The 24510-nt window shown below is 37.8% G+C and overlaps 1 protein-coding gene across 2 annotated transcripts in view; it reads right to left on the bottom strand.

Moving 5' to 3' along the window:
- LOC139939137 (neuronal acetylcholine receptor subunit alpha-3-like) overlaps positions 1–23482 on the bottom strand; it is a 51149-nt gene extending 27667 nt beyond the window's left edge. For both annotated transcript variants that reach the window (XM_071934887.1, XM_071934888.1), the window contains exon 1: positions 23072–23482. In XM_071934887.1, the coding sequence (XP_071790988.1) occupies positions 23072–23132 (61 nt within the window). In that variant the 5' untranslated portion in view covers positions 23133–23482. The remainder of the gene's footprint in view (positions 1–23071) is intronic.
- Between the last annotated feature and the right edge of the window lie 1028 nt (positions 23483–24510).

The raw sequence follows: 24510 nt of genomic DNA, 5'->3' as shown, positions 1-24510 counted from the left end.
TGTGAGTAAGCAAATATTGACGTGTAGTGTAAAAAAGTGCAGGGAAATGCCCATTTATAGTGATGGGGAGGTTGTAAAAACAGTCTGCATGGCAGAAGTTTACAAAACTCTTCCTTCTCGGCGACCAGGGATTTCAGATCTTTACTTAAAAAAACATTCCACATGACTAACATGATAAATAATTTGCACCATTACAAATTTGTCTTTACTGCACTACAAGAAGTTAGAATTGACCCGGAAAGGGTCACAATCTGTTTAATGGACAGTGAGTGAACGATGACCTCATCTTCAAACTTTTGCTTTAAGCACAAAAAGTAGATAAGCACAACAAAAGTATGCATTAAAATAAGGTTACTGGTAAAAATACAATATTCCAAATGTATATCTGTGACTGGTTCCCAGTCATTTAAGCTCACTGCAATAATTGCTGCTGAAGAAGCTTTAACAAATTGGGTCATGGTCTGACCATGGTTTGACCTTCGACCTGGTCAGTCCAGCTGGAAAAAGTATTACACTGACCTGCAAAATTGGTCTGGTCAGTTCCGACCCGGTATCTTTAGGGTGTTACCTTTGACATGTTGTTAAATATTATCTATAAAGTACATCCCTACTCGCATTTTAATCCAGCCCTGTCTAGTCTTATTTGCTTTCACATTCCGTGCCGTCGATTTCATTTAGTCGCTACGTCCAGCCGTTGACACACTTCATAAACTTCTCTCGCAGCCTGCTTGATGACCGTGACGATATTATTCTTGGTTATGTCCTTCTGCGCGGCTTGGGAGAAAGGTTATACCCGAGGCAATTTTTTATTAGGGTTTCACATTTTGCAATTTTACTTTTGTCCTTCGTAATGAATAAATGAAGTGAAAGTAGACCTGAGATTAATTTAAAAAATATTTTGAGGTCAGGAAAGAGTGAAGAAATGAAAGTGCATATCTCCACCTGATATCTCAAGTCATGACTAACGTGCCGTATACGTGTGATTCATTGGTTACAACATCACTGTCGATAGTGCATGCAGTATTCGTAGAGAAAGTGCAGCCACAACAGTAAAATGTTCCAAACCGCCCACCGAGAAACATAAAACCAACTTGTACCATTTAATGTCATCAGTGAAGAAAGTCTCCATGTGCTCCGAAACCATTACACATAAGATACGTCTTTACTGATCAAGCTGACTCGGAAAGTGGTTAAAGATGTAATATTTTAAGTCGGATTCGGTGCCAGTTTGGCCATAATTCTTGGTCATTTTGACACAGACTCCAATCAGGCCCCCTGGGACCAGGAATCCATTGACCCGGGAGTTTTTAGAGTGACCCGAACAATGAAAGGTCACTCTAAATCGATCCGCTATAGAGAACTATTTCCGATTGATAATACTGTCAAAATAAAGACAAAGAGTCCCATGGCAAACCAGAAACAATTTTTAGTTGATTTCACTTAAACGTGACTCTAGATATTGACGAAACCTTTTTAGGTTGGTTGTTGTCGTTGTGTTGATTAAAATCAAGTAGATGCGAAAAAAATACTTTAAAAAGAATACAAACTATGTTTACTTCTCTTTCCTAATCTACGAAAAAAAATATTCATTTCCAGTATCGTTATCACATTCATGACTGATTTTGTTAAAATCTTACCGGAGGGAATCGCAACTAAGGGAATTTAATATTCCAAAATCGCATAGATTCGATCGAACACAAACTCATACATTAATCATGTGACGGCGAAATTGATGTCGGTAGATCTATAAATAAACGCTGAAGCAGTGATAGGCCCATGAGAAGTTGCGCTAATAATCAATTGCAAGGGAATCATCTCTCTCTATGATAATTCAATCAATTATCGCACTACCTGTGTTTAGATCTGACTATAATTGACATAAAGCACGCGAGCACACTGGAATTGTCAAAGACCATCATCATCACTTTTTGTGACCCAACATTTACATGAAATAACAAACCTATGAAACTGTACGCTCAATCGCAAGAAAAAAAGTGTAAATCTCCATTGATAATGCTAAAACTGTTTTCAAACATAAGTTTTTGGACTCGTTGGATACAAAATAATACCCATTTGTCAAAAAGCAGAGCAACTTAGGCATAATTATTGTTAGGAAAGTTTTCTAACATAACACCTTTAAACCATGTGAATATATTGGCAGTGAGTCTAACAAATGCTTTGCTCAACACTGAACAGCAAGAGACCTCTTCTACCACATGGAGTGTTGCTCCCTGGACGGCTGTAAACAATCATTTGCAGAAGAGAAAAATCATTCGTACATGATACAGAAACGTCCAGACTATTCCCTCCGCCTCGCTGTCATCCCCTAGCCTCGGTTTGGTCATATTGATTAGAACAGGTGTGCAACCAAACTTCTTCGCCATGTCAGAGGTTGATGACGTGCTGTCCAGAAATGCTCACATATAGACGGTAAATGACAAAATGATTATACGTCTGTCTGGCTTTCAAGAAATATTACGGAAAATATTTTGGGTTTACCGTAATGATGCCCCAGTGTGTATTACACATCGATTATTAAAGATAAAACCGAAATATTCTTCACCTCAATGCAGGTTTGTTACAAGAGATATGTGAAACTGTTATTTGATTAACAGTTTTGGAGCAAACTGCAAGGAGCACTTTCGAGACGTTTCATTTGTTAAGTCTTGAACACGTTGCGTTGTTTTCATCTGAGGAGCTAAAACTGTAAGACATTTAGACTTTGCCGACTTGTTATTGAAGTATTTCAATTTACTTATCTGAAGTTATTCAACCGTCCATACTAACAACTCCAAATACTACAACTTATTTTCCGTGACAAGACACCAAACAGCAATATTGAACACTAACCTCATTTACTTAGTCCTAATGATTAAATTAACCGAACTTAGTATTAACGGCTAAAGATCCGTAAATTTAAACTAAAAGAAGGAAATGAAGATAACTTCATTAGGGTAACATTCTTGATTAATGAACATTTATTTTACAACAGTTCACACTTTAAAATAACTTCAGCAACATAAACAAATGGTCTGAAGAAATTATACATGCAAATCGGAAGTCCTAATTTATGCATAGCTAATCCCGTATCCTGCGGCGATCAAATTCCATTCATTTAAATGCATTTTGTGAGTGATTTGTGACACTTTACTTTAACTCGGCAATATCCACTTGATATGAATTTCAGTTTCCGGTGGAACGGTTATTTACTGGATCGCTCAAGGCATATCGGCAACGCATACAAAACACTCAAAGGGAGCACCATCCAGACATCCTCAACTCCAGTCTGAATGTGGCTTCTTAAACAACCAATATCCCCTTTCTCAAAACCCCCATTTATCAAAAGGGAGGCAAATGGCCTAAATGCGGATTCTATAATTAACGTGAGTTTACTTTTCAATTACGTCAGGATTTGCTTTATTTGCTATGCATTCGTGCGCAGCTAATTTCCGCGATGAGGCAGGACCGGCTCCAGCCCTCGACTCTCTGACCCCGGGGGATACCATAAACGCTGCAAGCCCTCACGAACGGACTGTGTAAGTTTAATCACTTGTACCGTGTTTGTTTGTTATAACAAACTGCCCGTGCCTCTCAAATGTATTTTTTCAACACGTGCTGACAGTAAAGTGTGCGTCAACAGAATCTGAATGATAAAAAAGGGAAAATGTAAATATTGAACCACGTCATACAAAAACAACTTCAAGATCAATTGTTGATCCCTGCTTTTAAGTTGTAAATATTCTTTATTGACTTGATCAGAGTTGTTGAGAATGAATGTTATGTATATGCAATATAAAATACGTTTCTAGTTGAAAATAACATTCTTATGTACTGCAATGATTATTCTTCACATGTCATGTATTGTGTAAATCCCTTGGCAGTCTGCGCACACCATGCTAACATAGGATTTTCCATATGCCCCATGTGTACATTGTTTCGTCCAATTACTTGTCAACCAGATCTATTTGTTGGTTCAGGGCCTTCATTTTAATGATTGCATTGCCTTAAACTTGATTCGTTGATCATGAAGTACGCGATGCAACATATGCATTGTCTTCATGCCCCTGGTCATTGCATACCCCACTTGTTTTGAGTCTGCATAATGTTACCTTGCTGGTAATTGCAGACAAAGATAACCACATCTAATTAAAGCTACATGCGGAATACAAATCTTGCCACATAGATTTGTGAACTTATGCAATTACGTTATAAAGAAGGATATCTGAAACATTATACAAGCATTTAAAACAAATTTGGGTTGAACAAAGACTTAATTTTTAATTGTCAAACATTAAGACATGTAATTTTAAGACATGATGCCAAACAATTACCGTAACATTTACGGATTGTTCTTATAATGCAAGAAGTTCGAAATTCAACTGTAAATTACATCACATAATATAAACAATATTTAATGGGGAGATATAAACAATATTTAATGGGGAGATCATTGCACATCTCCTACCGTTGTATAGATTTTTCTAAGGCGTTACCAGTAAAATGACTGGAATTTGTTTACGTGAATGCCAGATGCCAATGATACAGTAGTGTTTGGAACTTTTTCCCCCAAACAAAACTCGTGGTATGAATCATGGCATTCACTTGTACCTTTCACAGGTGTTGCAGAGGTTCGTGTTGGTAATACAGGCAATGCCATCTCTTGTTTCCGCACGTGTTGATTTAAAAGGCAGTCCTTCTATCTATTCCCCCTCTTTTTCAACTGTACATCCTGTAACTCGAAGCATTTGTTAATCAAGTTATGTTTGCTTTGCCATTACCTTTCATGATGACACGAGCGGCTGCTCAAAAAATGAGCTGTACTGTTTGGGAGCACTGCAGATGAAATTATTTGCCACCAGAAACACGTTTAATAACATTTATTTACATAATCTCCTGAAGACGAGCACAGCACACTGGTCGAAACGTCGACATAAACGGCTCTGATCAGATTTGTCATTACTCAATAGAGATGTCCAAGCACACATCACCGCAAACACATTCATTAAACCATCTTGCATAGCTTCAAACCTTATCTAGGTTAATTTAGATTTCGTATGCCTGAAATTAACAGGCAATTACCTAGCAATGGCTAGATTCATCAGCCAAGGTAATTATTTGTCATTTTATTTAATCGGTAGGATTTTTTTTTTAGCTAAACAGATTGATGACAATGTTCTCGTCAATTGTAGTTTCTTTGATGAAGAAATTCTATTTTTGTTTTGCTTTACTTTGAAGAGGTTATTTTGTTTGATATCAACAATTATTTGTGTTGTCCGTTGGAGTGCATTGGTTTGACCGTTTAACTAATTTCAAACTAATGCAAAATGCTATTTCTTCTTTCCATTGTTGTATAGTTTTCGTGACTAGGGAGATCAGTGCGATGTGATTTGTTGTTTGTTTTTGCGTTGTTGTTGTTGATTATTTTAAGTTAAAAGTAAACATTTCTTCTTCGGGTTTGCTTTTCCGTCTGACAGCAAACTGGTTTTATTTTAAGCTACCTTTAGACTATTTATGTTTCTCTGTTTTGAAAGCATTCACCCCGTTAACATAATTTCATCACAGACTTAAATCGCTACGAAAACACGGAAAACTGGATTTGCTCTTGTCGCATTACAACGCGTGTTTGAACAAACTGCTGATCACATTATAAGGCGTCGTGCTAAATTACAATCAGACGATGTGTAAAGCACTTTACAGAAACAGACACACATAAAAAAGGTGGGAAGCTTGTTGATTTCCCCTTGAGTTGCGCGCACATGCCTCATAACACAGCCCCCTCTCCTCCGGAGCGCTTGTCTTTAAAGATTCATAGATGGAAACCGGAGCCCAAAGATCGCCCTCAAACCTCATCCCCGCGGTAGCCGCTCTGTAGTAAGCCCCATTGATAACACATTAACGGTCACAGAGAGAAGGGTACAAGTGTGTCACCATTTAAAACCAATCCATACCAGATCGATCCAGTTCGGACCGGTCCAGGTGAAAGCCCCATTTGTGTCTTTCTGGCATTTCCCCCTCCCTTAAATCTCGTTTAAATGCCACCTTAAATCAAACTCGCACTGAAGGTCGTTTTAATTGTATTAAAACAGGCGCTGGTATTGATTTTCTCATTATGTTTAACAAGCTGCCAGGCTTAATTAAGCTTAATTAAATGAATTCAATTGAATATTGCACCCTTTGATAAGTATCGTCAGTTCAAAAGTTGAGCTTGGCGCACCATAGCTCGCTAATTAATTAGTTAATGATAAGCCACCGGTTGAGCGTGTGTGGTGATAAAATTAGCAAAATGAAATTAAATGGCTACATATGGTTTTTGTAAGACAGAGCATTATATAACAATTAAGCTTTGTGTCTGAAGGTGTTTTACACAATGTTGCATATAAAAATGTGGGTCAGTTGTGCCACAGTTTGTTGACTCATATACCGAGTCAGAACGAAACGGTGACCCGGATCAATAATTTGTTTTCAGTGTAAACCTTTGTTTTAAATGTTCGTAAACGTATAAATCTCTTTAATCGGCACCACACTGATGCCGCGAAGCACCGTCCTTCCTATGTTAGGTTGGCTTATGTGCATCGATTCCTCTGAAGTTTATGTATCTGGTATTTTTAGGAAGTATCATGGGACCACCAAATTTGAAACATCCATGCGGGTTGTACTAAATTACGGGCATGTATTCTTCTGAAAACAATGTAAACGTAGTCCTAACAAGTTTTTTAATCGTAGAAGGTATCATAAAATGGGTATACCGGTGTAGAATTGTATAAAAACATAAAATATTGTACATGCGTCACATTTTGTTTTTAATAGAATGTTTTAAGGCTATAGTGTAAATGCATCGCTTATTGGAACCAAAACTGTTTTAGTGAATGCACTTGTTCAAATTGAAATTCACTTGAGAAAACTCCCTTAAAATGGATGTCCACAGGATGTAAGTTTTTTCCTCCCAGTAAAAATGTCCAAGAAGCCGAAACTCCTCGGAAAGGACACGAACTGGGAGGAGGAGCAACGTGACAAAAGTTGCTCTCAGCGCAAAAACACTTAAGCCCCATGTTTCCTCTTCAATTTGTAGCTATGCCGCGGCATTTCTTGAATTTCAATTGGAGTGTATTCTGGGCCCTGTGTCTAACACAGGACGTTAACTGAAGACACGGGACAAATCGATAGACTCCATATAGACCGAATTCAGAATGAGATCGTATCTAATTAAAAACAGAGGCTTCATTCTAGTATGCTTCGGTCGTTAACCTAGTCAGAGTGTATAGGCGGAGAGATACGATAACGCTACGTTACACAATGAGCTATAAGTTGGTTGAGTTACATTAATGTCTTTAAAGGGAAGGTCTACTTTGGGTCATCACTCTTTAAATTAACGGCAACAAAACCTTTTGGTTAGAAGCCTACAACAACTTGAAATGTATGGAAATTATAGCAGCGAGCTTCAGGTTGAATCATATATTTTCTTTGGTTAAAATAATGTACTCTGTCTGGGATCCAGGATCCAGTAGATTTTGATATCTTTCGTCTGTGTGAAAATTGATCCTGTGCGTCGTTCCATGAAGTCCAATGGATGTCAAAAACATAAGAGATGTATCACTGTAGAAACCGAAGACAATCGTATGAGAGCGTCTTGTTCTACTTAGAGCTTTCGTATTCGTCTTGGAACATACCATGTTCCACTTTGGACATCTTGTTCTATCTATAGAGTGTTCTTGTTCCACTTGAAACGGTCTTGTTCAAATTGGAACGGTCTCACTTGGAACGTTGTTGTTCCACCTGAAAACGTGAATGTTCCACTTGAATTCTTGTTCCTCTTGGAACGTTCATGTTCCACTTGAAGTTTCACTTGGAACGTTCTTGTTTCACGTTCTTGTTCCAATTGGAACGTTGTTGTTTCACGTTCTTGTTAGACTTGGAATGTTCCTAGTTCTTGTTCCGCCTGGAACATTTTTGTTAATCTTTGACGTTCTTGTGTCACTTGGAACGTTCTGGTTCCACTTGAAAACGTTCTCGTTCCACTGCATATTGTCTCTTGTTAAATGCAATTGAAAACAACCCAAACGTTAACAATATTTGTCGGCAAGCTCAAACCACTACCACTGTTTCTGTCTACTCTTGATAAGTTTACCCATCGTGTTGATACATTCCCTATACAACTTCTATGTAAAGGGTAACTTTATGCAGTGACCACGTTGTTCCAATTTCAAAAGCCTCGATTCTCTAATTTCCGCTGTCCCCTCTTTCCTTCATGTACTTTTCTTTGTCTATCGCACGCTTCTTCTGACCGAATTTTGCTCCTTTATTCCCACTGCTATCCGACCTGATTCTGTTACAATATACTTGTATATACGTATGTATTTGTATTGCTGTTTATACAAAAGACCCTACTATGGATTGGAATATGGAGCCTTGTACAAATGTTTGCACTTTATATCTCATGCTCTTTTGTTGATATACAGTTTCCATTTCATTTTTAGTCTCCGATACCATTTCCACATACAAAATTAAAAGCAGACACTCATTGGTTCAAGAACGTAAATATTCTAGATTTCAATATGGACGAGATGATGGTCCTTTAAGCCATTCACAATCTTTTTACTGTCAGGCTTTGCCGGATAAGTGTGATTTATCACGTATAATGAAACAGCCCAACCAAATATGTTTCTGGTTTTTAATAATATCTGGCCGCGGTTAGATGCATCCAATATAATTCTTTGTGGGATTTCTGAAGACAGGGGAAAGGAAACACTCCAACGTGTCTTAAGGCGTGACAGGTGACGTCGACGTAACGCTGTCTTGTGTAACTCAATTTCAATCAGATAACGTCCAAACATCGATCATGATCCCTCTCTTATAGTTGTTGAATGTTTCGGTAACTCACACTATTTATGACCGCTCAGATTTTAAACTTTCATTCGAATCAATTCAACCGCACGTTCACTTTTCGTTTCCTTTCGGGTTTTTTTCGCTTCCTTTTTCTAACGATAGCCACTCTCCCGCATATGAATCAAACACGTTCACTCTATACCCGGCCCATCTGTAACAAGGTTGGTAGCCATATTGTGCACTCGGTTAAATTGGGTCTAGAATAAGCTCGCCATGCAACTTTACACACATTTTTGACATCGATAGTGACATCTTAACATTTCCAGCTGTTGCTGATATAACTTACGACTTATCTTGTTTTGTTTAATTTAATTAATTAATTAATTACGTTTTAAAAATAGTAGTAAAACAGATGGCTCCATGTATGTGGGGTATTATTTATTTTTATTTATTATCATTATTATTGAACTAAATAATGACTGTAAAACATTGCTTGTCCAGCCCCCCCCCCCCCCCACACCTCGTGGAATAGTCCAAGCTAGAATATCAAGGATTAAGTGTTTCATTGCACTTTTGAAAAACTAGCAAAAGAACGAAAAATATGTTATGATTAATTAACCATGATCTGTTTACATGCCTTTAGTATGGGTTACCCATACTAAGGGTTACCCATAGTGTGAATACACGTTACAACATTACTTCGCAACACATAAGTAATTAGAGCAACAAACGGATACTATATAAACAGTAACAGTTTTATTTTTGGTATCTTCGTTTAAAGAAAAAAACTCTCCTCATAAATAAAGTTGATCCCGCCTGTGATTCATCTTTTCAGAAATGAATTTTACACTTGACAATAAATAAAACATATTAAATGCGCGCCAATCTGACAAGCCCCTTCGCCCGACTGAACCGATGAAAGAGTGTTCTTTCGCCTTCACTGACGCGAGAAAAAATACATATCGAAGCCTGGGTTTGTTTAAATAATTAGATTTTGGAAGCGCTTGGACAGCGCGATGATATATACCCTAGCGTCGGTCTAATGGGTGTAAGACTTGTGTATGTGGAAACAAATACACTGTCTGTAGCGTGATGAGAGATGTGCTGTTCAGTTTAATCTGTATACCACAAAGGCAATTCTGGTTTGATTTGCTTCTGTAGTTTCTGCTCTAGATTTCAAAATGTCTGAACATGTTTAAATAGCAACAATTAAGATCATAAGTGAGTTAGCCAATGAAGTTAAATACTATTTCCAAAACTGTGATATAAGAACTACTGCAGTGTTTGGCATATAGCGGTTAAGGTCTCTGCCTCGCTATCTCCGCACTAGGTTTCATAAAAGATTCTTCACTATATAGGCTTAAATACTAACCATTTAGATGTTAAGATAAAGTAAGCCAATTAAGTTAATTGCTATTTGCAAACCTGCGATATCAGATACGAATCTCTAATGGTGTTAACTCATTTCAAGTTGGTGCTTGGCGAATTTGGCCTCTTATCTTAGCCAATTAGTTAGTTTAGTTGCCAAGCAAAATGAGACATAACAACCTATATCACTATTGAATTGCGTTTATTGGAAACTTGATGATTGAAACTCTTGCTTTTCCTAGAGACGTTCATGTAACACGCATCCCTTGCACTGTCTTAAGTCTTTTTAAAATAGCATTACTTCAGAAAATCAATTATTACTATGGGTTTATCGAGCGCATTCCCAAAGGCTCCAATATATAACCAGGCGAAGAGAAGCACATTATGGTAATGCGCGTCTGGCTCAAGGACACACTCATGCCCTGTCCGCTACTATTTGAACTCTAAACTCGACGGGTCAGCAGTCACATAGAGCTCAAGTTAAAGTCACCTGGAAGTGGTATTTTTTCAAAATAAAGCTTTTGTCACTAATATATGTGTTTTGATGAGTTGAATGTGAATAAACAGTTAACTAAGGTTTAAAAAAAATCAGTTCTTATGTTATTTACAAATTTAAGAGTAGACCCCGACCCGGGAGGGCGCTGTTCGTGACGTCAATCGAGGCAGACTTTGCCTGTAATGCGTATAGTAAACACAATTGCAAAGTACATGTACGGACCAAGTCGTGAGTTTGTACGTTCCAAAAAAAAATTGTTTTTTTTCCGGCAATGCCGACCAGGTGTATTGCTGCTGAATGCAGAAAAACACTTTTTGAAATGCACCAACTCACGACTTGGACGTACATGTACTTTGCACGTGTGTTTACTATACGCATTGCAGGCAAAGTCTGCCTTGAATGACGTCACAAAAGGGGTAGGCGGAGTCAGCCCCCAAACAACTTTATATATTTTTTAAACATATAAATCGTGACAAACAATTACTAAAAAAATTGTTTTATTGTTCGTAAGCATATACTCTTATGTATGAAAGAAAAAAAAAATCTATTTCCAGGTGACTTGAAGTGCGCATTTCAATAAAGACGCTTAACAGAACAGTTTGCTCGGCAAAGAATAGCAGGGTACCAGTCACCAATATGGAAATTACGTGAAATTTTAGCTGGTCACTTCTCAATCATTAAAAAAATAATTTAAATTTTCAAAAGCAGGATGACACATTAATGGTATCAGGGACTATAGTGAGGTAATTATAAACTATATATCCATTTAAAATGTTAAATAATTTTACTCTGGCTTTTGAAAATAAATTGCAAGAGAAAATGTCCCCATTTGTTATTGGTCTTATAAGACCCGCCAGTGAAACAAATGTTCAACGGTAGATGAATGTGTGTATATTTTGCGATAGTTTAAAGGATAATTGAAATCCATTTAGTCATTATCAGTCCTACATTATGTTTTGATAAGAATGTATGGATGGAAAAATCTCATTTCGTGGCTACTTTTGAGTGGGTTGTTTTTAGGTAGCCTTTAAACTTTGCTTTGTCATAACAAGATTTACTCCGTTAGAAAACATCTTGTATCCCAAACCAGATGCTCTAAAATGATTGTGTAAAAATGAAAGATAACATATCCATTGCAACATATTACGTGGGTGAAAAAACATACTCCGACCAGCATTTGTTGGATTCAAGTAAAGCTTTTCCCACTGAGTGAACAGGTGAATCGGCGGCACCTCAAACGAATCACAAAGTCCTCCCGGGATTTCAACTGTATCCTTCCGTCTACTTTAAGCCATGTAGCACTCTCGGCAAAAGCCAGACCATGTCAATGCCTTTCGGGATTTAAGAAGCATTATAGCATAGCGATTAGCGACACTCAACAATTGGGTGAATCACCCTTCAGATGACGTCACTTGTCTTTCTGACCAAACAAGGAGAATTTAATTTACAAGATTTTTATGTAAAACAAAACCTATAGAAAAAAAAATGTTTTCATAAAGTGAATCCCCACTGTGATCACTATAGCATTTCATAGACAATGTGTTCATAGTGTGTTATATACAACAAAGTTGGAACTAGATCACAGTGTCGTCTTCTTCACAGCGTGTCCACAGTTTGGGTATTTCTCTATGGGCCAAGCCACAGTGATAATGATGTGCGCACACTGTGGTGATAATGCTCCCAGTTGGATCACCCAGTGCACATACTGTGGTATTTGTTTGACTTTTATTCCAATAACATAATTGAACACAGTCATGTTGTGATTTGGTAAAGCTGATGGAAGGAATGCATTTGCTAGTTTTTCAACTTTCAGCGGGATATCATGATTGCAAGATGCTGTGCTACTCATGATGGCACTGTAAAATAAACCCCACATGGTTTTATCCATAGTCCTTAAAGCACATTGAAACTTCAGCATTTGGTTATTTGAAAACTAAAGTGCCTCGATCTTATCTTTAATAAAAGAGAGACATTTGGCCAATTATGTACACTATGACGGGGCTGTGGCTGAGCAGTTGGCGGGGGCCAGAGCCCTAATGCATCGGCATCTTGTTTCCGTCTTAAGTTGCCATGATGGTCCGATCGTTCCGGTCATGCATACTCTCTCGTGGCGTTCGATCGAAGGATCACAGCGAGGTGGCTGCTGATCGCTAACAGAACTATCAATTATTGGTAAAGGTCTGACTATATAGCCTTCCAGATCATCCATTTCGATACCATACATATACCAGTTTCTTAAATCGGTTGCTGAAATCATTATCCAAACCCCATGTTGATATTTAAATTTATCACTCATCAGTGGCATGTCTTTATACAGCAAATTATTCATCCAAGTTTATAGTAAAGTAATAATGTTTTATCCCTAAAAGGATTAACGAGTGGCAGAAGTATTTATAGTATTGACTATAACTACCAGCTATTGAAGTCAATAAACTGCCGATGAAATAGTAATGTGTATAAGCACATAATTAATTTCCACAAATCGGTTTATTTTTGATCGGTTTTGATTAATTGTCGATTATTGATAAACAATTTCAATATGGCCATCGATCAATGATTTGTAATATACTAAAAATAATGTCTATACGAACTTGCTTCTTATTAATCATGGACGTATCTGTACTGTACAAGAACATTCAATTCATATTGATTTTTTAATTGATTATTGATCAGACAACTCCTTAACGATATTTGTATCGCAGTTTTTAGTACAAAATGTTGTAGGCCTGTAGTTATCGACCAGCTGTTAACATATCAATATCAGAGTTTAGTCTAGATCGGAATTGGAGTGACTGGCATCGCCATGTTTAACCAGACTTGGTTACGATAACAGAAAAATCCTGACAAGTGTTTAAGTGTATTTATGTTGGGTAAAGAGAAACACTTTGATATCCCCAAATCGCACTTCAAAAGAAATTGGTACATTATTGGTATTTTTGTCAAGTACAGCTGTTTTAAAACTCCCAATTCAAGAAGTTCTTTTATACATACTGTTCTTGGGTTGTAACAGTATTTCCAAAAATAATGTAGCCACTATAAATAATCTTTGTGCAGGAAAATCATGACAAGTGTTTTATGTGGAGAAGAGGGAAAAAATGGAACATTATTGATACACAGATATTTAAAAACTTCAAATTCAAGAAGTACTTTGTTAAATTTGGTTTTATCAGCATTTCCAAAAATAATCAAGTCACTACTTTTTCTGTGCGTTTCACGCCACCCAGTGTCTTGAGCAAGATGTACCCTTCCCCTATCTCTCCGTGACTGTTTGTTCTGGATGTCTTCACTGCATATACCCATAGAGACAGTATACCCAAGCCATTCACACTGCCAATCATGGCCATGAACTCTCCCATGCCCAAAGGCAACCAACGACTTGCATTACCACAGTCAATACAGGCCTTTAGGCTAGCTAGTTTAATCCCGTCATAGTAACAATAGGACGTGCATAACCAGAATAAGGTGCCTAAGATGGTGGGAAAAGACATACCACTAATATGACACTTCGCATGACTCAAGTATGGTGGCAAACACGGCAGTAAAAATAATGAATGCACCGCGACGAATTGGTGTAATGTAATTAATCCGGTGCATTAACGTATACAGCGCAATGAACCCAATTTATTAAGGCATCCCCTCTGCCATTTTTTGGTATCTCTAAAGTTCGGTGCTCGAGTTCAGCGTGTTTTGTTGTACAATGCCGTCGGCTTCAGTGGCATTATTGAAGTAGGGGAAGAAGAGGCCACGTCATTAATTTTAGAAGTGGAATAAGCTTAAGCTAACATTCTTCTTTGAATCTATAGTCTGGTTGCCCTCGGAGTAGACGCCCAATGACCTTACTTGTATACGGGATATCAGACGAAAACAGTTTTCCTTTTGCATCCTGTCTTCTTCAGTAAATTTATTATGGTCGATATACATTTTTATTAGTTTAAAATTGTGTTAATATTCTTCTATTTTTCACCTCTCTTTTCGTTTGCATAATATACTGGATCTGAAATATACTGCACCCTAACCATCGTTTTGATTTAATTTAATAAAAACAACATTATTTGTGTAACTTACTTCCCAAAACGCTTAGGCATAGGACATTGGGTTTAAGGTCGAAGGTCGAGATTAAAATTGGATGACGTCACCAACGACAGCCCACCGTAACACATCGGTTCATTTTGTTTACACTTAATGTAAAGTGACTGTTTCAAATTATCCAATTGAAATGAATAACTATTTGATTAAATGTCTGCCGTACTGACTTAACCACATTCACTATAAAAGTGCTCAGCTTGCTTTTCCCTCTGTCTAAAAATAAATTGTCATACAACACACAGGCATTGCTATGGGATAACATTAAATTCTAATGAATATTCTCCCCGGTTTTCTCTTGAAAATGATCCGAGCTTACTAATCGAAACGTCGGGTTTGTACACCACTGGTTCTTTTAGTACCAACATAACTTATTATCAGAAAACCTTTGGATATAAGGTAAAGGGTGTATAAAACATTGTAAAGGGTGTATAAAACATTGTAAAGGGTGTATAAAACATTGTAAAGGGTGTATAAAACAAATGTTCGTATTTACACATAACTTTACTGATGGTATAAACTTAGTCGTGGTAGAAACAAATTTCCATGAAATATTTTGCTGGTTATGCTGTATAGTTTGAGAAATGTAAAACAACTACTCAAAGACAAACATTCAAAATGGCGGAATGTGGGCGAAATGGGCGAGTCTCCCCAAAAAGAACAAACTCTGGTTTGCATGTTGCTGTGGATTTACAGGTTTTTTTCCGGCCTCCTCCAACATCCAATATGACACTAAGAATCGCCCCTCGCCAATCTTGTTTTGTTGTTTTCATTATTGGAAAAGTTAATGCCTACGGAAATTTCTCACCAGCAGCAAAAATAAGAAATCAGACTGTGTCTCTAATATAAATTCAAATCTTAATGGAGCATCAGCTTGATGAGCAATGTCCAAATTGCTTTACAAACGGCCCTCGCATGTCCACACTCAATCAGTGCATGTAGACGTAATTACTACAGTCTACACAATAGGAACGTATACGTGAGTGCACAATGCTTTTGTCTCCCCCATGACATAACCAGCCAACCTGTGTCACTCGTTCCCCTCTGTCCATCTTGTGAAGATAGTGAAGATAGTTTGGTAATCAATCTAATATTAATATCAATACAAACTTTCTAGGCTCAGAAGAACAGCAGTTTTCGAGAACCTTTGAATCTGGGAAGCATTACCGACAGTAATGTCTCTCAAATTGTGTATTTTATTGCAAACTATTTTTCATGCGTGGACATAATCACTTCAGAAATTCGGCAATATTTCAAATTTATATAGGACTAAAACAATCATACGGTTAACAAAACAAAGGCATATTTTCCCCGTTAAAATGCATTGGCTTTGGAGAGACAAATCTGTTCAATTTGTAGCTCTCGTTAGACACATTTAAGGCAAAATGTGAAACTAATCAAGTTAAGTGAATTCGTTTCGGTGAAAACAACGATTCGTTATCGTGAACTTTGTGCACGTTATAGACACTGGACAGGTTTTTTATGTAAAATGATAATTCGCGAGTCTTTAAGTTATTTCTGGACTTTGACAAATTTTCGAAACATTCATTTTTTTCTAGACGATTTGCAAACATTTGAAAGTATCATGAGCTTCCAGATGGAAACTTATCATTTTCTTTTCCCCGTAAAAAAACAATCACTGTTACCAAAATGCAGTCTTTAACGCAGACTAGCCTACATCCAAGGCACACCACCAGTAAGCATGTTACACTAATCCAATTGCCCTAGACGAATCCTGGTGATTACACCAAATGACATGCGCCTTTTTGTATATACCAAACCCCCACTAATAGAATTGCGAGATTCCTTAGTGAAATCTCATTGCGAGAAGCTGTAAGCCAAAATCCTCTAAGGACAAGAGTTTTCTTGTCATCTTCAAACAGTCCAAAAATGGTTTGCATTTTTTAAAGCTGCAAGTGTTAAAAATAAAATTGCCAGTGACGCATACCTATTATCAGATACGGTTTCGTCCCTATATACCAAGGGGGTGTTTGTGACCGATCTTACGGCATGGCTCCACGGTGACGAGTGACCTAATTTACGATAACCAGTAATTATTCCCATGAAAAACAAGCTGTTAAGGTTTATTAGTGGCTTGTCCTCGTGTTTTGTTTACGGGACTGTCGTGCGCTATCAAAATGAAACGAGCAAATCAAGCTTAACAAAATCATCTTCTTTGACAGATATCATAAATCAAGATAAAACCATCTGGTATAAGAGTTGCGAACAACTCTAACTGGTGCAGTAAAATTTAACAGTCTTGAAGTTGACTTCTATCTGTTGTTTTTGCAAGAATAATTAATTGATGTAGTTTTCAATAAAAGTACTACAAGCAACCATAAAGGTCTGGGATTCTTTTTTACATTCATGTCAGGCTCACTGTGGCATTCGAAATACTCAAATTATATTTCACTGACTCTGCTATGTATCTCATACTGAACAATGTTGTGTTTTGTATCGGTCTGAAATAGTGAGATTTCAAATTGAATTGAGTAAAACAATTTCCAACTAATTAAAAAACTGTGAACTTCAATTTTAAAAGGGAATGTACAATTAGTACAACTTATTGTGGCGTAGGCGTACCATAATTAACGCGGAAGCGCGAAACCATTTCAATTGTAGACATTAGTAAGAGGATCGCTTGGGAAGGTTCTTTTTAACGAAAATCCTAACCCCCCCTCCCATTTGGCCAAGGCTCATGTATATTACTTTTTATTTTTGTAGGCTAGTGTAATTTTTGTGTTTATGAAAGCTTGTATTAGCCATTTGGGGATAAGCTCACCCGCTTACTGTGGGACTCGTGACGTGTTTCGTAATTAATGGATGACACAAGTGTCATTACAAAAAAACTGTTAACCCATTTCTGCCGATTTGTTCACGATTTTCTTTCAAAATACTATAGCTACTGCGGTAATCTTAAAAGCATGTCACTTATTTTCCTGTTAGATATCAGCTTTATTTTTTATAGGTCCTCGTTTCTGTTTCTGATTTTTGTTAGAATTGTTAATTCAATCAGGTGTTCCACTTCTGCGCATCTAATGAACTGGAAAATGATTTGAGTCATGGTCTACTTTGCGCGCACAAAAATAGGCACTTCGCAAAATCGAAGCCATGTGCTGTGTTTGTACGTTTGTACAACACAAGCTGCAGAGTGTTACCAGTTAAATACGTGGACCCACTTTGTATTAAAAGCTGTCCTCGTGGAAATCGCTAACTCCTAGCTCTATACCTAGATAGAATGTCATGGCACTGTTGAAGCTCCATACCTTTTTTTATCATGAGTGGTTGTTGTTACCAATAGGGCCTACTCTTACTCCTGACTAAGGTTTTAAAACATATTCATCTTTCTTATACGATTGCTGAATCACATAATAATTCAGCGAAGTTGCCGCCCGGGGTGGAATTGACCTACCTGAAGTTATTATTAAAATCCAATCGCATTGATGACCGCGGGTTACATCTTAAAACACTATAGTATTACAAATTACTAAAACAAAATGTGCAGTTTCTGGAAATCCATTTCTCTGATGAATTATGCCGAAACAAACCAGCGAGCTCTTGTAATTCGATTTGGTTTTTTTTTTTATGTAGAATTAAAGTGATGATGTTTTAGTCTCAAAGATCAGCTTGTGCTTGGAAAGTACAAACTACTAGTATGTTAATAGTGGTATATAATTTGGTTGTACTCATACCGATGTGTGTAATAAGCACTGTGAACTTCAGAACTGTCGTCCCCCAGTTCTGTGAACAATATATAGGCTTTTTTACTCAGGTTGGATTCGAACATATTATATTAAAATAATAGTGATGTAGGTTGTTTTAGGCCACAAAACGTTATTACCTTGTTCCTCTTTTGGAATTAGGGTTCATTTGGAATTGTCGCTTGGGATAAAAAAAAGAAACAAAATCACCGGGTAAGCGATTATTTTGTTTCATCCAGTCACTCGAATCAAGTGTGTCTCTTTGCAGGACCGCGTGACTTCATTTCCGAATAAAGGCCTAAATAGTAACAAAATGCCTGCAAAGAACATTGCTTGTCAATAATAGCATCCTAGGAAGTAACTGTATCTTATAGCCTATATCTCTATTTGGTAACGAGACATAACTTCCCTTTTGCTGCTTTCGAACATTTCAATTTTAAGCTCCGCGACATTTTCATTAGACAGGAAACGTCGACACGTTAGTGTATCCGTTCTAACGAACCGCGTCTGGTAACTCGGCCCTTAATGTAACCCTTATGACGAGATCATGCATACTGTATATGAAATACCTCCTGGGTCCAGAGTGTTTCCCACCCACCAGGTTACACGCAGAGAGCCACTTGCCGGATCGATATGTCAGGGCTGGGTTTCATCTCGACCTGGGTTCATACTCAGCTAATTGAGTGCCCATTAGAGAATAGCTACCCAATTTGGAACATTTGCAGGAATTTGTCCAAACTTGTAGTTGGTTACAGTTCAACCTTTTTGAATCCATATCCTGTAATGAATGTTCATAAGCTTTGTCAGGTTGGGGAGGCTCCTTGATCCGACGAGTCTGTTCAGGTTGTTCAAAATTCGGCCCAAAATGCAGAAATATTGCTTAACAATTGTCTGCTAATCAGAAACGAGCAGGATACCAGTCACAATCTGTACAAGTGACATTGTAGTTTGGCGCGTAACCTTTCTTTTGGTAAGCAACATTTGTTGTGCTTAGCTGCATTTCGAGCTTAAGCAGCTCCATGCAATTGGGCACTGATCGTTTAGCTATCCAAACTTCTGAACAAAATGCTTCTCATTGTACAAACGTTTCTCAGCAACTATAATTAAGTGTTCAAGAAACGTTACCTATGATGGTAATGCTATCAGCATCATGCGAGCTCATCACAACAAAAACTCTGTATAATTCCTCGAAAACAGAATAAACTGAAATGGACAGTAACATTTCCTGGACTAAGTTGGGAATCTATGGGAAATTGCACATAACTTCACATGGTAAAGTATTTGAGATGATCTCACGTAAACAAACTACAGACTGATGAGAAAACATTTTTAGGAAAGCAAAAATACAAATTAAGCACCATGGGACTGCAAAACTGGGGTGTTAAATTGATTCTGTTGGTATTTTAGATGTGACAACACCGACACGGTGTTAATTTCACCAACGATATAGTAATGGGGGATGAATAAAGCACTATGTTGGTGTTGTCACATATAGATTCCAGGAAGAATCGATTTAACACCCCAGTTTTTGCAGTGTGGTGTCATAGTGTACTCCCGTATGCCGCACAGTGTTTCTCTGTGATAAATTAAACCATGTAGGATTATGAACATAATTTTGCAACAACGAATTTAAACTCGTTGCTTTCGTCTCGTTGCTTTCGTATTATGAATTAAACTAGAAGAGGTTTGTGTTGCCGCAAACCTCCCATTATACTTCCACCATGCAAAGTTTCAATACCTACTTATTATGTGTTTAATCAGGACATGATCGAACTACCCTCTGATGACCAGTTCAACCAAAGGGTCAACACAGCTGCAACAACCTTGTCCCTGTAGTAACAAAACCAACACATCTAACTATAGAACCAAAACAAAACAGTGTAGCATGGGTTGGTACCTTCCTATTGTTCCTGACTACATTGGCGCCATTTTGCCTGGCTGCCATCTGTGCTCGACGGTTGAAACTGTAGCTAGCAACAGATTGTAACAAAAAAAAATAAACATTGAAGTTGTTGTTCCACAGACCTGGATGTTTATCCAAGGTAATTTTGATTTAATTGTTCTTTTCAAAAATAGGTTAGACTTCTATGATTTTAATCATTTTAAATTGCTTTTTCAAAGAAGGCTTTTGTTGGCGACCCTTTTTGCTGACGGCAAAACCTGAAAGCTGCAATTAAATAGTACTACCTAAATTATGCACAATAATGTTGTATGCTGATTACTGGAGTAATTGCTGTTTATAGTGTTGCTGTTACGATAATTATTCCACCAAACAAAATGCGGCATTTAGTTGTAAGACTAATTAAAGTAGCCATCTTGTTTTTCCTACCGCTTAGATTATACGGTAAAACCGAAGCTATAAAGGGGAAAAGGCCTGGTCGCTCTCTGTGTCATCATTACTGATAGACACTCTGCAAACCAGCCAATCCTTGCGCGTATTCTTCTGGGGATCTTTAGGAATCCTTTGAATTTCAGTTAAGATTAACGTTGTCTTTGTTAATTGGTTTTCGTATGAATGGAACACAATCGCACACTTGTCAAAATTTTCGATGAACTTAGATAAAACCTAGCATTTGCTGTGAGAGTGAAATGAATGATGTAAAAGAATCTACTAATAATATGCATACCACAATGCAAATCTACAAGTCTTATCTATGATCAAGAAGGAACACTGCAATAACCAATCACCGTTGCGTAAAACCACCTGGAGCTCAACTGTGGATACGAGGTTAAGTCCACGGTTCTCTTCACAATCTCCACAACCTCCAGTGGATGCGTTCTTCACAAAAAAATGATTACGCCTTAATCCCATCCTTGGATGTTTTGATTGAAGTGAATGTGGTTTACAACGAGAGGTTCGCTCGTTGGAAACATCTCGTGATGAATCCATCCGTACATTATGTAACTGGTTTTAATTGTACAACTAATGGGAAAATACAAGAGCGAGCTATGACACTCTGTGTGCACTCACACTTAAAAACCAAAGAACTTCAGCAAATAAAGATAAAACAAGGGAAGTAGTGGTAGCACTTGTGACTGCTAATTACATTAAAAAAAACTGCATAAGCTTTCGTAGCAATAAGTTCGTCATCAGATTTGCATCTGATGAATATAGTTGTTGCTACGAAAGTTTGTTACGCAATTGGTTAGTCTTTAAGTGCTACCACTATACCTTGTTTTATCTATCTGACAAACACGAGAATGTTTTATTATTGCAAATAAAGATGCACCATTTCGTCTTAATTGATCAAACTGCATGATATGAAATGGCGACAATTAGTGAATCGTTGCACGGATGTGCTACAAATTTTGAACGATGTATGCCATTGTTCAATAATTACTGTTAACACACTAATAATTATAATACTAATAAAGACTTAAAATGCGCACATATCAACCATGCTGTGTGTTCAATGTGCAGTAAAACCCCAAAAAAACCGAAAGAAAACAGACACAACAAAATTAGTCCTCGAAAACCTGTGACATAAACTGGCTACCAACCTTTTTTTGTATGTAGTTGTCTCCTGAAATATTTATGATTCTGATAACATAGTATAGTCAACGGAAAGAAACAAATGTGTTTGCCGTTTGAAATGTGCAACTGGGTGGTCCACCGATTCTTGAAGCATGTTGATATTTTCTTCAAATGATACTTTCTGCACAGGTGCAGCGTATCAAATGTTCCCACATCTTTCCCGCAAGAAAAGTATGTTCCAGGGAATTACTCATTCGTGAGTAATGATAATGTGCACGTAATGGGCGGACCCATTTCCAAATAATTATTTGTTTTTCTTTGGAAATGACCTAATGGACTGGAATGAAGTGACGAGTCTACTTGTTAATTTGACGTGTCATATTGGAGCACCACATTAACTGCAGCGTTTATCAAATAATGATCTTGGTACACAGAAATATAAATAAAGACATACAAAATTTAACGAAAAAATAAATACCAAGATACAAAACTTGAAAGTGTGTCGTAGGCTTCTTCTATGAAAAACACGTCACCATTAAAGGAACACGTTGCCTTGGATCGGACGAGTTGGTCTATAAAAAGCATTTGTAACCGTTTGTTATTAAATGCATATGATTAGAAAGATGTTGTAAAAGTAGAATACAATGATCTACACAAATATGCCTCGAAATTGCGTGGTTTTCCTTTTACCTCGTCGACTAACACGGTCGGCCATTTATGGGAGTCAAATTTTTGACTCCCATAAATGGCCGACCGTGTTTCTTCGCGACGTAAAAGGAAAACCGTGGAATTCTGAGGCATGTTTGTGTGGATCATTATATTCTACTTTTAAGTTATCTTTCTAACCATATGCATTTTGTAACAAACGGTTTCAAGCGCTTTTCAAAGTCCAACTCGACCGATCCAAGGCAACGTGTTCCTTTAAGGCATTTGCAAACCCCAATTGTCTTTTGTTGGCCTATGTTTTCAAACTATATCTTTATAATATTATATTATTAATGTACATCAATGCATCAGTGTACTCTATTCGTCGAAACAATCTGCCATTTTCAAATTGAAATGCATATGCATGTATTCTCCTTTGATTCATCGGTTCTATAAAAAAAATCGATCCAAAGAACTTACCCTGAATTTCCAGAATTGCTATGAAGAGCACTAACGCCATCCACTTGTAAAGCGCTGCCATAGCTGCCCACAACTGCTGACCAGCCTGAGGTCGCTGTGAACAACACGTGCAGCAGCTGATGCTTACCGTTCAAAAACTTTCCAACCAATATATCGTCAGATGTCGGTCGCAACGAAACATCCATGTGTGCCCGGCCGTCCCCGCGTAATGAATTCCTCCACAGCTGCTACTGTCCAGTAATTTTAATTTTCATAAAAGAGCAAACGTAGACGCCGGTGCAGAAGCGGTACTACACGAAGTTGTCATGTTGGACTGCCGGAGCTATCTGAGGGTTGGCGGATCTCTGAGAAGAACAATATCGCAGTACGGTGGCATTTTTTTTTATTAGGACATGACAGTCTCCGGCCGGCGGTGGCAGCGCGGGGAGTGCGTTGTGTAATGACACCGCTGGGGTTCTTGTCTCTTTTACTCTCTGCGCTCTCTATCTCTCTCTGTACGGGTTTCCTGCGATCGATGCGGGAATGTTATCGTGTATTTCCTAATGAGTGCAACACTCGTAACCTAGATGTTAGGAGCCGCAAGTACTGTTACTACTGGGGAGCAGTACACGGTGTGGTGTGTAGCTTAACCATGCGCCTGTGCCTCTCGCACCTCGTGGTATCAGGAGGTTCCGTCTTCTCTATAACACATCAATTCCGCTAACCACGCTACTGTACATCAAGTACAGTGAATGCAGGAGTGTGTTGTTGACCGTGTCGTGGAGTGTAACCTGGTGGCCTGAAGGACAATCACCGACCCTGACTCGCCAACCACGATCGGCGGGACATCACAGTAATTAATTTGACGGCTCGTTCGCCATTCGGCGACAAGTTGAAGGAAGAAGACACCCTTGTCCATTGCCTGAGGTCTGCGTAGGGAAATCAAATCAAGACATGAAAGTAGATTAGATCTTAAGGTCTGTTTTCAACTGGATACAAAGAACCGATGAAAACAAAATTCATATACAAATAAAAAACAAACAAACAAACAAACAAATAAACAATCACCTCCACAAATACAAAATGTACGTTTCGTCCATTTAGTTTATAATAGGTATACGCGATAAAATGAAACATAGCCCAAAGAAAAATTACCTCTTTCATAGAAGTACATGGATATGGGTCGTGTATATTAGTTATCATAGAGGTACAGTCCCAATTATAACCCATACTTTCTGATTGGTGCGACCCAGTGAATACACAATTCAATTATGAATATTACATTAGCTAGTCATGGACCATGAGATATACCAATCTGGAGATTTTGGTGCTGATTGTTGGTGTCAGTTTGTTGTTTAAAGCCAAAGCTGGCAAATGATAATCATAAAACTTGCGGTAGCAAGCGACACATCAATCAACCGAACGTACTGATCATACTGCGCGTAATATTAATTCTCCCA

Source organism: Asterias amurensis, chromosome 6 (genome assembly GCF_032118995.1).
Source record: "Asterias amurensis chromosome 6, ASM3211899v1".
Classification (NCBI taxonomy): Eukaryota; Metazoa; Echinodermata; class Asteroidea; order Forcipulatida; family Asteriidae; genus Asterias; species Asterias amurensis.
This window is presented reverse-complemented; position numbering and strand designations above follow the sequence as displayed.